Genomic DNA, 14,508 nt, shown 5'->3' with positions numbered 1-14,508 from the left:
TATATATTATAAGCTTCCAAGAGTCCAAGATTCTTTGATCTTTGAGGCGATTTTTTCTAAGCTAAGGATGAAACGATTGTTTTACATTTTTAGTTGCCAAAAAATTCGATTTAAGGTAGAAAAAAGTGTATAATTTATCTATTTTAATTAAATGTTTTGCTATGAATAAAAATTCTTGTTTGGAAGCAGTAGTTTTTTATTTACAAAAATATATTAAGAAAAAGAAAAGCCTTCTCTCATTATCCCTCGATCGCTTGTTTTGCCTTTTTTTTTTCAATTTTTTCCCATTCTTTTTGTTTATTTTAATTTTCTCTCTTTTTTAGATGCCAAAACTTTATTCCTTTCCCGCTCCTTTTTCAGCTTCTAGATCCTTCCCCTCTCTTTGTCGCCATATATTCTCAGCAAATGAAAATTTTTCCCTCAATTCTTGTTAAACAGGTGTCATACATGCAAAAGCTTGGACACAAAATTATAAGGTAACTAGTAATCCGACCTCGCTTCGCATCAGTTCGCCTTTTTAAACTATTATAATGATATATAATAATAATAATTTTTAAAAATATTTAAATGCACTGAAATATATATGTAATTTAAAATATTTAAATAAAAAACTCTTCAAATTGTTAAAAAAAATAATATTGTAATTTTTATCAATTTATAAATTAATTCAATTAAAAGTAAGATAAACATATAAAATATACCTAAAGTTATGTGTCAATTCTATTTTATAATATCATTTATTAATAATATTTATTAATATATTATATTAATAGTATATTATTTATTTATCAATATAATATTATTTATTAATATATTATAATATCACTTTGTAATATATTATATTAATAGTATATTATTTATTAATATAAAATTACTTATTTATTAATATAATATTATTTATAAGTAAAATTATACTTAAAATATTAATAAATAATTCTATTTATAAACAATTTTTTTTAATATTTTTTAATTCATAAGACAATTTAAAAAAATGATTTTTTTCGTTAATCAATAAATTATTTTTTATTAATCAATCAATTTTTTATCAAATAAATACTTAAAAATATAAATTTTATTTTTTAAAATTTATTTTTCAGAAAACGAACATAACCTTGATTTTAAATGCTTTTTCACTTTGAAATATCTCAAAATTTTGTTCTTGATCCCGCCTTAGATTGCGTGTATTTTTCAAACTTGATAGACTACTTTTATAATTACACCTACCTAGCTATGTATATATAATACAACAATAATAGTCGAATTTGCATCTAACCCCAAAAATATTAGTACTTAAAAAAATAATAATTTTAAAAAATACGTATCCACATATTTATTTCAATGATTACATATTTAAATAATTTTTTTATAACCAATTTTAATTAATAATTTCATCACATATCCTGATATTATATTTATATCAAGCTAATAATTATATATGTATGTTATTGGTGGTCATTTATTAAAATTATTTTAAATATATAATTTTTAATTATTTATTTTAAATTATTAATTATAAAATATTTTACCTTGATTTAAAAAATTAAATAATTTATTTATCTTTAATTTTTTTTAAATAAAAAGATAGAATTATATATGTACTAACGAATCTTATCGCACATTGGTACGGTAAGTTTTTTTTATCAAAATGCCAGTCATCCGTGTGTATAATTCTATCTTTTTTATTTCGCGCGGGACAGGTGTGGATCATATAAATGTTTACAGTAAATCTGTAAATAAAATTATATAGATATTAAACATGATATGGTGGTAAAAAAATTCTACAAGATATATATACCAGAATAAAAAAAAATTAGATGAATATAAATTATATCCAAAACTCTCTTATAGCATTTGTATAATTTCGTGTATATATATATATAATTTACAATTGAAATATATACAATATCTTTTAGGAATAATATCAAAATAAATACTAGAATTTTAATAAAAAAATAAAAATAAATTTTTATCTTTTTTTACAAGCTATGAAATTTTATTTCATTAGAATTATACATATTAAATCTAAAAAATAGATGACTAAAACCCAATTGCCATAGTTTCTATAATAAAAATTCTTCAAATATTTATCACCAGTTTCAATCAAATAAATTTAAATAAACAAGTTTTATAAATTATATCATCCCACTAAAAATATTTTTAAAAAATTAAATATTTTATACTATTAAAGTTTTAATTATAATAAAATAAATGTTTTTAAGTTTAAATTCATGCCATAAAAAGATTAATGGTTTGGTTATTTTTTAATAAAATTGGAAAATTTATTTGGGTATTATTCACAGTTTTATGTTGATTTTAAATAAATTATAAAACTTTAATTAATTTATATGATTTTAAAAATTGTACTATTATGGATTTGAAATTATATATAAATATTTATTTTATGAAATTATTCTTTCTTGATGTCACTTAGTTTAACGTATAAACTAAAGTTATTTCCCCACTAGAGGATGCTTGGAACAATTATTTGAACCACCGCGTTTAACACACGAGCGTAGAAGAAACCACGTCATCTAGTTTTTTAAGCTCAAAACTTGTCACCGGATGTTGGTTTTAGTGCTTTACTCCTTAAAATTTTGTATAAAGACTAAAATGCCCTTATCATGCTGCGTTGGCTTCAATCTTCTGTTAACTAAATATACTATTATTAATATTTTTTAACCTTTTTTATCCTTTTTTCTAACTTGCCCGGATTTTTAAAATTTTTTTAATAAAATGGCAACTCAATCATTTTTTTTATTTTTTATTACACAAAAAACTAAATATAATATTATTGATATTTTTTTAATCACTAAAAAATCTTTTTTTAATCAAATATTTAATAATCTATAAATTTAAGATAATAAATCAAGCAAAACCATCAAAGTGAAACTTAAAAAAAACTAAAGAACACCTACAAACTACCATAAATTTTGTACTTAAAAATTCTCAAATTATAAATTTAATTCTCGATTTTCCTAATTTATCAAACAATACCTCGCTTACAATGTAAGAAATAGATGAATCAAATAATAGAAAAAATATTAGTACGATATTAAAGCACACTTATTTTTAAAAAATAAAAAGAAAAAAATAAACAATCACTTTTCTCTTAAATTAAATTCTTCAAAACAACTTATGATAAATAATTTTTTTAATTAAATTTTATAACAAGGGATTGGAATAGAAACTTGTGGTATTTGAAACAAGATCCCAACCAAAATATGTGCCTATTAATTATTTTTCCTCTAAAAATTATAATAAAAATTTGTTACTTCTATTTAATCAATGGCTCATAAAATATGTTTTCATTAAAATTAAAAAAATTAAATAACTATAAAGAGAGTATATCATTTATAATTATCAATCATGTATAATCATTAGTCATGTATTGGATTATTTATGATTTATGAAAATATTATATAAAAATATTTTTACGGCTGTAAGCAAATCGAATATAAATGAATAAATGTATATTTTTATTTGTTTATTTACTTTTAAATATATTTGTATTGAGTTTGTGTTCGTTAAAAAATTATTCTATTTGTTTATTTAAATAATAAGTTGTTTGTGTTTATTTGTGTTCATTTAATTAAATTAAACAAATTTGTTTATAAATATTAAACAAATATATTCACGAACATATATAAATAAATATATTCATGAATAATAAATAAATTTAAATAAATAAACCCTAAATGAATATAAACGGTTCTTAAAATAGGATTAGGATAAAACATAAAAATATAATTTTATTAGTATTATTATAAACGAATAATAAATGAATAATAAATGAATGAATTTTAAATTAATTTTAAATGAATTTGTTCATAAATATAAACGACGTAAATAGACTTCTATTTATATTTAATTTGTTTAATAAACTAATATAAAAATATTATTCAAAATTATTTGTTAAGCTTAATAAATGAATATATTCATGAATAATTTATCGAAAATTTTATCATTTGCACTCCTAAATAGTTCTATAATCTTATGTAAATTTACATAAATTTTTGTAATAATTATATAATTGTAAAATTATAGTACAAATAATTATAAAATAATATGTTGTCAAGTTTTTCTTTTAAAAAGTCGTAATCTAGAGAGATTATGAAATAAAATTACAAGCTTGAGAGATTGAATGTAACGTTACAAACACATATTTCTTATTATATATAAATGTAGATGGAAGATTGAAAATTATTTTTAATATAAATTATATTTTATTATACATAAATATAATATTTTATTAAATTAAAATTTTAAATTAAAATATTTAATAATAAATTTATTAATATAATATATAATTAACAAATAATAAACATATATTATTTATATTTCAAAACAGAACGTAGCATTTTAATTCGCCTGCGACCCATCCCGACTATTTTTGTATCAGGCATTCTAATCGGGACGAAGCACTGTCAAAACAGAAGTTGTTTTGACTTCCTATTTTCAAATGATAAAGAACAATAAAACATGAAAATCTTCGATTATTCTTTTTCTTCTCAAAATTAAATATTTTATTTTATTTTTAAAAGAAGTAGGCTACTTGCAATCGCAAGTTGCCGGTTTTGAATTTGAAAAGCTAGGCGACGTGGCTTAGCCGTGGCTCAAGTGTCGAAACCAGATGGTTGTTTCGACTATCAACTAGCATTCTGGGCAAAACCCTCTTAAAAACTCTCTCTCCTCCAACCTGCCGCCGCTCTTCCTCTCTCCTCTACCGTGTTCGCCGACTCAGTAAAAGCCCACCAAGCAAGGCGGTTTATCTACAATCCCAGCTTCACTCACTGCCAAGTGCTCTCTCTTTACTTTGTGAATAAAAATGCTTTCTTTAGCAATTTAATTTAGCCCAAAAATTCTTTTTTTTTCCCTCGTTTATTAATAAGTAATATAAACTATTATAATTAGTTAAATTTGAACTTCATGTTTCTGGTTTTGAATGTAATTGCGTTTTTCTCTTGATGAATTCTTAACCTATTTGGCTAAAATTTATGCCTTTTAACATTGGTTATTCTTGTTTTGGCAGTTTATTTATTGTTGATTAAGGTGAATTAAGAATCATGGGTAAGCAATTTTTTCATGGTTTAGTTTTTTGTTATTCCTACTTTTTTTTTTTTTTGCTCTTTAGTAAATTTGTGTTTTTTTTTTATTTATTATTTTGAGGATTAGAAGAATTATCGTCTATAATTTTGTTCTTATTCTGCCACAGAGACTAAGTCACGTAGACAAAAGCGAAAAGAATCTCTGTTAGCAAAAAATCAGAAAAAACATCAATCATGGCTTCAAGACCAGGTTCCGTTTTTTTTTTTTTTATTATTATTATGTTTATTCCTATATGGTATGCTTTTCCTTTTTTTTTTTTAGGAAAATGTGTTTGCTGTACCTGGAATTGCAATAATTTATTGGTTCAATTCAAACATTTTGATTAAGAATCTAAATACCGACCATGGATTAGTAGACCGCACCATTGAATTTATCCAATAACTATATGTAATTTCAAGGAGTGAGAGTAGTTAGATCAAAACTGGAGGGACAATTAACATCACTCTTTTGTTATATGATGTTAATTTCATGATTACAGAAATCACAGAGGATGAAGAGAAAATCAGGGGATTTTAAGTTGAAAAAGGAGAACAAAATAAAGAATTCACAAATTCAGTTTTTTAAAGAAAATGACATTGTGCAACGAGTTAGTGAATTGAAGTCTGAGAAAGATCACGAGGTTAATAAATCAAAAATGGTTAAAGGGAAGAAGGGTTTGAAAAGAACTTCAAGAACTAAGTTTGAAGAGTATCTTGAAATGGAGATGCCAAATTCTGACATGCTTGCTCAAGAGGACTTGGAATTGGAGAGGAAACTCACAAAGAAACTCAAGGTGAAGGGTGGTAAATTAAGGGGAGATGACGATGGTCTTAATATATTATTTGAAGATGTTCCATCTGCTCTTGAATCTTGGAACAAAGAAGTTCTGGATGAAGGGTTTTCTGATGAGGAAGCTGTGGACCCTTTTTCGAGCAAGAAGCGAAAGAAGAAAAAGTCGGTGGAGCAGGCTTTCGAAGATGATATGACAGGTGATTCAACTAGTGAAGCTTCTGAGCTGAAGGAGCATGCAGAGACAGCATTGGAAGAAATTTCTGCCAAGGCTCCATCACGGAAGAGACGTAGGAAGAGAAAGTCTTTGCCGCAAGGACAAGGTGATATGGCAGGTGAGACAGCGCTTGGTGTATCCCAGCTTTCTGAAAGCCATGATGCAGAGGTAGCATTAGATGAAGCTTCAGCCAAGACACCTGCAATGGAGGGCAATGTAAAATATGTTGCTCCTCACTTGAGATCTTGTGCTAGGAATGAATCAGAGGAGCAAACTCAAATGCGTAGACGTGTTCGAGGTATGAGTATTCGGTTTTATGAACTTCAGTATTTTCACTTCATTTTTTTAAAATTTGACGTGCTGCTTACTTTTTTGCTATATTCCAGGTCTTCTAAATAGGCTGTCTGAATCTAATGTGGAATCAATTACAGGAGAAATGGCCACAATTTTTCGTGTACGCTGCTATATTATTTGTAGCTTATTGTTTCAATATAATTCTCTATATCGTCCTTCTGAATCTTATTGCAGTAGATTTAATCTATGTCTGCAGCCTTACTCAAAATAAACACTTAAGGTTGTTAGATTATCTGTTCAATCTTTTGTGCATGAAACTCGTACAGGTGTTTCCCACTGATTGAATGGAGGGACTGCTGTTTTACTGAAGCTTCATTTATGTTTGTTAGTTAATTTAAGGAACTTAATGTCATACCAAAGTTTTTCATTCTTGTGGTAGTTTTTCGAAGAAATTAGTTCGAAGTTACCTATGTAGTATCATCTGTTTTTACATTTTGAAATTAAAACAATATAATGTCAACTATATAATTTTACTATTCTGCAGTCCGTCAGTCGCAGTGTCAGCTCACAGATTATCAGTGAAGAGGTCTTGGCATCCTGTTATAATGGTCCTCGTGGCAATGAACAGTTAAGAGCCACCTTGCCTCTCACTGTACTTCTATATTTCTCCATTATATTATCAAGTGAAAAGAATTTTTTCCTGTTAATAAAAAAAAAAAAAAAAACTTTTTTCTTTACTCTATTTTTTTGTTCTTTCCTTTTAAGTATTTTCTAATTTGCAGTTTATATGTGTGCTTTTTTTTTTTAATATTGTTTAATGCCCTTGCTTTCTGTGATACGAAAGTAAAAATACCAGTAGCTCAGTTGTGGAAAGCGTATCTATATTTTGATATGAAACTCTGTTGTCCTGTTTGAATAGTAGACACTGGATGTGATAGTAACTGTATTCATCATCAATTATTATTGATTTGCCTTCTAGATGAAACAGTGGGGATCCTTAATAGAGTAGAATGGCAAAATATAGTGCATGTTGCTGACTACAATTAGTGGGAGAAAGCTTAGGTTGTTGTTGTCGTAACTTGTAACTGCATTTCTTTGTGGGTTGTTGTTTTTGTCAGCATTTGTATATATATAGTTAATGTTGTCTGTTTCTTTGTAAAGGCATGCTGCTGTCTTTGCAGCTTTTGTTGCTGGCATGGCTTCTTTAGTTGGCATGGACTTCAGTGCAAAACTTATGGCCTTACTTGCCAAGATTTTTGAGGTATGTATTTCCAAATCAAGTAGTGGTTTTGTTTAAAGTACTTCTATTGTTATTTAGGCTTGTCTCCTAAGACTTACTATATATGTATATAATGTACCTATATGACTGATGCCTATATTCAGGATTTGTTCTTTTATAAGTTTATGGCTCTAAGCAGGCATAGTCTTTAAATTTTCCAGCTATATGTAATTATATTTTACTGTGTACTTTCAGAGTCTTCCTTGTTGCACTGCTGCAATTCTAAATGCTAACTTTTTTTTCTTTTTCAGGAGGAGTATCTCAAAGAAGACAATCTTTCGTTGAGAAATCTCACTCTCTTGCTATCTTATCTCTGCATCTTTGGAGTTTGCTCAAGGTAGATACTCTCAGAAAATCATGACACTTGACTTTATTGAAATTTTTTTGTTGTGGTAAATTAAGGGTGCTTTTATCAAAGCATTTCCAAGAAGTTAAAGGTTTCATGGTTAGGAGCATTTCTTTAATATCTCTATCATATCACCAGTGTGGTCAGATACTTGAGCTTCCATTATTTTTCATACTAGCCGCTTGGTGGTCAGTACATTCATATTCCAAGTTGGCAGCAATATCCTAACTTGGTATATATTTCAATAAGGCTTTTGATGATTTAAAAACACTATTCTCACAGCAGTATTTCCATGATTGCTTCTCAGTGACTTAATATATGATTTTCTGATCATGTTGAGCAAGAGGTTGACAGAGATTGATGTTTCTACCATCCTGACAGTTTTACAATGTAAGGCTTATCACAAGTCTCTTTCTTTTTTTGTCTTTTTATGCATTTAATTGCACCTTCCTGTAATTGTGTTCATAATTTATGGAGATCAAAGTGCTTAAGCTTGATTTTGCACTGACCTATTACTTTCTCCTTTTTATTTATTGACATGGAGTATCCTTTCCATCTCGTCTTTTTGCAAATTTTGTGGTGCAAAAATTAATTCTTGTATGGTATATGATGATAGCATAATGTTGATTTATGCGTACATAGAAATTGTCAAGATGCTGGACAAGCAAGTTATTTCTGACATTAATTTTCGTTGATTGATAGGCTGTGGGATGAAAATAAGGGGAGATGATCCTGCTACCATGAAAAATTTCATTCTTAGTGTTCAAAACAGGGTGAACGAGTTAAAGACTTCCTCTGGAGATGGCCAGGCTAAAATAAATGGCAAAAGAGTAATCTTTTTATTAATTTTCTTCAGATCTAGTATGCTATTTTTTTCTTCTATTTTCCAATCCCCTATATTGTTACTTTTGCAGATGGAATTCATGCTTGAAACAATATGTGATATCAAAAATAACAAGAAAAAGCCCAAGGAGGATACAGTGCAACACACTCGAATAAAGAAATGGCTGCAAAAGGTATTGCTTTTTTTTTATTTTCTGTAGCCTTTTTTTTTATTTTGATTTACCCTTTTCAGATTTTGAATTAACTTACTTCAAGTGTCTCCTCAATCAATTAGACCTTTTAGTTTAGCTTATCGTCTGCTATAAAACAATGAAAATATACAATGAAAATATACGGGATTGTATTTAGCTTTATCATTGTTATCAAGAAAATTTGTTTTTAAGTTGCTAATCAGTTTCATTGGCGCACTTTTCTTTTTGTTTGCATATTGTTATATGGCCCTTGATATTCAGTTAAGGGTTGAAGATATTTTAATAAGAGGGCTTAAATGGAGCAAGCTGCTTGATCCTGACAAGAAGGGACAATGGTGGTTATCTGGGGACATGGTCTCTGCAACAGATAATATTGAAGAGGTTGCCAGCAGAATTGACAAAGAGGCTCTTGAAGCCCAGAAAATGCTGGAGCTTGCTGCTGCACAGAGGATGAATACAGATGCCAGGAGGGCAATCTTTTGTGTCATAATGAGTGGGGAAGACTACATCGATGCATTGGAGAAGCTTTTAAGGTTGGATTTGCCTGGAAAGCAGGTAGGCTGCTCTTATTCTTCAGAGAGAGAGACACTTACGTTTCATCTTGGTAATTGTTAATTTGGATATCCATATACAGGACCGAGATATTATGCGGGTTCTTGTGGAATGCTGCTTGCAAGAGAAGGTGTTTAACAAGTATTACACTGTTCTTGCGGCCAAGTTGTGTGAGCATGATAAAAACCACAAGTTTACCTTACAGGTATTGTTTTCTTTTCCGTTCGAGAATTAAGGACAATGAATGCACAAGATCAACCTGTGTGTAGATATTTATAGGGGAGGGACGGTTACTATTTCGTTTTAATTGAAAATCACTGGGTATACCATATGAACTTTTGCGATGTTATTTTCTGACCTTCCTTTAATTTGGCATGTTCTAACAGTTTTGTCTCTGGGACCACTTGAAAGAGCTGGATTCAATGCCGCTTATAAGATCGATGCACCTAGCAAAATTCATGGCAGAAATGGTTGCCTCTTTTACTCTTTCCCTTGCAGTCTTGAAAACTGTTGAGTGGAGTAATCCCCAGATGCTAAGCCCGAAAAGGATCATGCATTTTCGAATGCTATTTGAGGCCATCTTTGAGTATCCTGATAAGCTTATATGGAACATGTTCACGCGTATAGCTGTCACCCCTGAGCTTGAAACTCTTCGACAAGGCATGGCGTTCTTCATCAAGGAGTATGTTGTGAAATCCACCAAGAAAGTCAATAATAAATTTAAGGTTGCAAAGAAAGCCCTTAGTAACATTGAGGGAGTTCTCATGTGAGCCTCAATGGTTCCATTTTTTTTTTCTTTGAGCTTTAATCATTCAATTATGGTTTTGGTGGACAAGACCAAATTTTGTTCATGAAATTATATGTAGTAAGTTTGAAATTAGAATCCCATTTTTAATTCTTTATTTTATTCTCAGTGTGTTATCTCTTTTGAACCAAAAAAAATTTACCTTACATCAGGCGTAAGCAACCATCAGAGGGATTTTCTTAGATGGGCCAATGGTAGTGTTTTGCCTCATGTTCTGTTTTGCAAAAACAGAAAATACTATGCCTGGAGCAAAGATGATAAAGAGAATTAAAGATATTCCATTCAGCGGTTCCTGTTTCAAAGCACTTTATAGAAACATGGCAAACTGATCATTAGCAATAAAATCTATACGTTCATTGAAGTCACTGGCATGGTTGAGATCCAAGCTTTATGGCAACCCAACAGTCGTCGCTCATGGGCAGCACAGTGCTACCAGCAGGAAACTTCATGTTTGGCACACATGGACGAACAACGACCGTGTTGCAGGATAAGGTACTCATTTCAACAGGCTGCTTGATTGAATCCTAAACCGATTTGAAAATAGCTGTGTTTGTAAGGCAAATTAGACGTGGAAAGATCATCTTCTGGCCGAGGATGATCATACGGATCCAATGAGGATGAACTACTTTGCCAATCTGTAGTCATCTCCGGCTGTGGGAATGGAACAGAGAGATGATAATTGCTAAATCTTCTTAACAGCAGTCAGTTCACATGAAAATGCTATGAGGAACATGGCCGTAAGAAATATATCTCAGAAGCTAATATTCAACAGCATGCATATAATTTGACTACCAAAGATAAAAAGAGATGCACTCTAGTAAAAATTTATTCCTTTGATGCATTCTAATTAAATGAATCGAAAAATATGTTTTCATGCCAGCAAATGCACGTGCATGAGCAAACAAAGATCTTGCATGGTGGGTGCAGCATAAAAAGTGTCTCACCTATGTAAAACTGCCAATGCAGGAGACTGACATTTTTATTATCAGGATGCTATGCATAAATAGGTATACAAAAACATAGCGGTTAACCAATGGTTCTCATAAACTGCCTAAGAAAATTGTTATCCGCTTCACTTTTAAATAGATCTTTAATGGTCTATCCTGCCAAGAAATTCATGAAATAGTTTGTATCCACGCCGACTATAGGCCTTTTAAAAAGCATAAATACTTCTACAAAAGATAAATCATTACAAAGTTAAGGCACCAAATACAAAACCATTTGCATGCATCCCAGAAAGTTGTCAACCACGTACTTCTATCAGTAATTGGATGTAAATGGTACAAGTTTCCATAAGAAAAATCACCCCTATCATCCTGCTGGTCCTTCCCAGAAGTTGAGCTAGGATTAAGCAAGTGCTGGCCTTAGATCCAAGATTATGATGGATATCAGCATTGACATTTGACCGCAAGGGAGAAGAAGCGAGCACTGGCACTTCTCGCTCTTGGTAGGCAGGAGTAATAATCATACAGCCCCTATTTGTCTTGCCTGAAAAGGAAAGCATAATTCTAAGCAATATAACTACTGACTATTTTTTTTTTTTTTTGGGGGTGGGGTGGGGGGGGGGGGTTCAGAACTGCCATAATGCTCACAAACAGGGACCAAAGATTAACACACGTATACAAATAATTCGCAATGATATGACAGGCCTATAAGTTTTGGGAACAAATAATCGATTTATCTTCTGTTTTAGAACTAAGATTAACGCACTTATACAAATGATTCACAATGATATGACAGGCCTAGAAGTTTTGGGAACAAATAATTGATTTATCTTCCGTTTTTAGCACTAATATTATTTAGACCCAAGATCCATTTCCGTAGATTGGTAAAATACCAGTTTCAGAGTCAATTCCCCTGGAAGTACCAACATGCAAGTTCAAGAGGTTACGAGTTTTATTCTTTTTGTTATTCTCAAAAAGAAACGGAAAGGAGGGTTTTAGAACACATACACTCTTTTAAATTCATGTCCGCAACTTTTGCTGCCAAAAACTCTGCCAGATTCTTAGTTTTTGTTTTCTGTCCGATAAAAACCTCTCCTATTGCCTCCACAATGGAAACAAAAATCGATGCATGGGCTTCACCAGATCTATTTGTAGTGTAACTGTAGAGGACAACCTTCCTTCTGAGTTAATTCTTGTAAAAGGTTCTTGTATAACCTAGAGTCTTTCTGAAGAAGAAAACAAAAGCATAAAAAGAAAACACAAAAATTCAACCTCTAAAGATTTGCAAAAACTGAACATTTTCACAAATATCCTAAACGACAGTAAATCAATAAAGGGAAAAACACTCCATTAATCAGTAATTGGACCTCTTCAATACCATCCAGTGACAAACACAATAAAGCAATTCTTGCAGCTGCATGTTCAGATTCCTTTATTGTTGGAAAGAACTCCAAACTTTCATACATTTTTTCATTGATAGTGACCTTGCATGAGGAGGACCCTCAAACTCACTAGAATACACAGGTCCGCTAAGGTTTCTCTTTTGAGCAACATTTTGTAGTAGGTTCTTGTACAAACGTTGCATATCTATAAGCCAACAATTCCAAGTCATAGGAAAATAATGAGAAACAAAGAAAAACAAGTCAGGGTGTAGTAAGGAAACAGCAGCAAGCATAACTAGAAATACGGCAGTGCATAAATCAAAGGCATTTCAAGAGAGTGTTTTTTTTTAGATTTTTTTGATAAATGATTTTTTTTATTCAAAAAAAGATAAGTAGGAACCCTGCTACCAGAAAACAGCCTGCAAAAGCAGGAGACTACAGGGAAGGAACAATAAAACATAGATGAACAATCAAAACTTAGAGAAACATCTGTTCATCAAGACTCTAATTCTGGCAAAGAAGTCTGTTAATAGGAACACCAGCAATATGCTCAATGCCATGCAATATGCATCTAACAGCCTCCTTAATGTTCCAGTGTTACTACTGTCTACTCTGCTGTATTTTTCCATTTATTTTAACTTTTAATTCGCTCCAATGTTCAAGTCAAAGAGTTTAATGAGGTACTGCAGGCATTCTAAAGCAGAAGATCAATCTTTCTACGTCATTTTCAATCAACCCAAAGTCAGCAGAGTCAAGGCACTCAGCACAAATGCCATAATTATTGGACCTTCAAGTTTTTATTTTTTAAATTGCTTTCTCTCAGCAGGGTAAAAAAGGACCTAAATCAAGCTAGTCAAAATGGTTTTCCAACATAGCTAGGTCAGTCAATGCACAAGCTAGCTAGGCCAGTCACTTTCTTTTTTGATCTTCTCTTCTTTTTTTTTTCATTGTAACTATTTGTCTCTTAAAAACTTGCAAAGCTTATCAGATGATAATCATTGTAACACTGTAACATGCCCTAACAACAAGTATAGACTTATCTTGCTATTTGATAATATTTATCAAAACCAAAAACCATTAATTGAAAGGATGCGGGTTTTGAGGCCAAGCATAGAATGTTATTAGATTCCTGAGGACACCAAATAATTTCAAGCACCTTCTAAAGTAAAACTAAAAAGTATTGGAGTTTTAATCTACCTTCAAATAATCTTTTGTTTTTCAACAAAAACTATTCATCTATTTTTTTTAATAACTATTCATCTCTTTTTAATCTTTATTTTTGGACAACATTTAAGATTTCTTTCACAAAATTTTTTGAATGATTCTAAAAATATAAAACCATCACACCATGATTATTCACTTCTCACCAAAAAAATGCTCTTCAAATTTTATTTTATAATTTTTTTAAAACTTTTTTAATTTCTTCTTTATTTTACATCTTTTGATTTAGATCTTAGATTTTTCTCTTCTTTCTTTCTCTCTCTCTACCTATTTTGCAGTAGTATTGGTCTATATTACATGAAATCTCTCCCTTTTATTTTTCTTTCAACTTTCTTTATCAGTTTTGCTGTTAAATTCAGTTTCAATTTCAGAGAGCTAAGATTTTGAAGTATTGTCAATACATTGATATACTTTCATTGGATCCCTCGCTAATAAAATTCTTAAACAAAAAAGTTTTTATTAGACATTTCATTGAACACCCTTTAAACATTAATAGTTTGTTTTTAGTAAATAACAATGCATGAATATTTTAATTCAAATGAAAAAAAAATAAAGAGAGG

General features: G+C 29.9%; 1 protein-coding gene and 1 pseudogene across 1 annotated transcript; one reads left to right on the top strand and one right to left on the bottom strand.

The window, feature by feature from the left end:
- The first annotated feature begins 4,617 nt into the window (after positions 1-4,617).
- Positions 4,618-10,509, top strand: LOC111277020 (MIF4G domain-containing protein / MA3 domain-containing protein). The gene is made up of 14 exons (XM_022863117.2): positions 4,618-4,797; positions 5,030-5,067; positions 5,213-5,295; positions 5,585-6,389; positions 6,478-6,545; positions 6,930-7,012; positions 7,547-7,646; positions 7,916-8,001; positions 8,318-8,400; positions 8,713-8,840; positions 8,925-9,026; positions 9,306-9,599; positions 9,679-9,801; positions 9,983-10,509. The coding sequence occupies exons 2-14, from the start codon at positions 5,064-5,066 to the stop codon at positions 10,364-10,366; spliced, it is 2,343 nt and encodes a 780-aa protein (XP_022718852.2). The 5' UTR covers positions 4,618-4,797; positions 5,030-5,063; the 3' UTR covers positions 10,367-10,509.
- Positions 10,510-10,549: 40 nt separating this feature from the next.
- LOC111277021 (double-stranded RNA-binding protein 4-like) lies at positions 10,550-12,930 on the bottom strand (annotated as a pseudogene).
- Between the last annotated feature and the right edge of the window lie 1,578 nt (positions 12,931-14,508).

The sequence above is a fragment of the Durio zibethinus genome, chromosome 7 (assembly GCF_047325235.1).
Source record: "Durio zibethinus cultivar Kanyao isolate XHJ-2024 chromosome 7, ASM4732523v1, whole genome shotgun sequence".
In the NCBI taxonomy this organism is placed as follows: Eukaryota; Viridiplantae; Streptophyta; class Magnoliopsida; order Malvales; family Malvaceae; genus Durio; species Durio zibethinus.
This window is presented reverse-complemented; position numbering and strand designations above follow the sequence as displayed.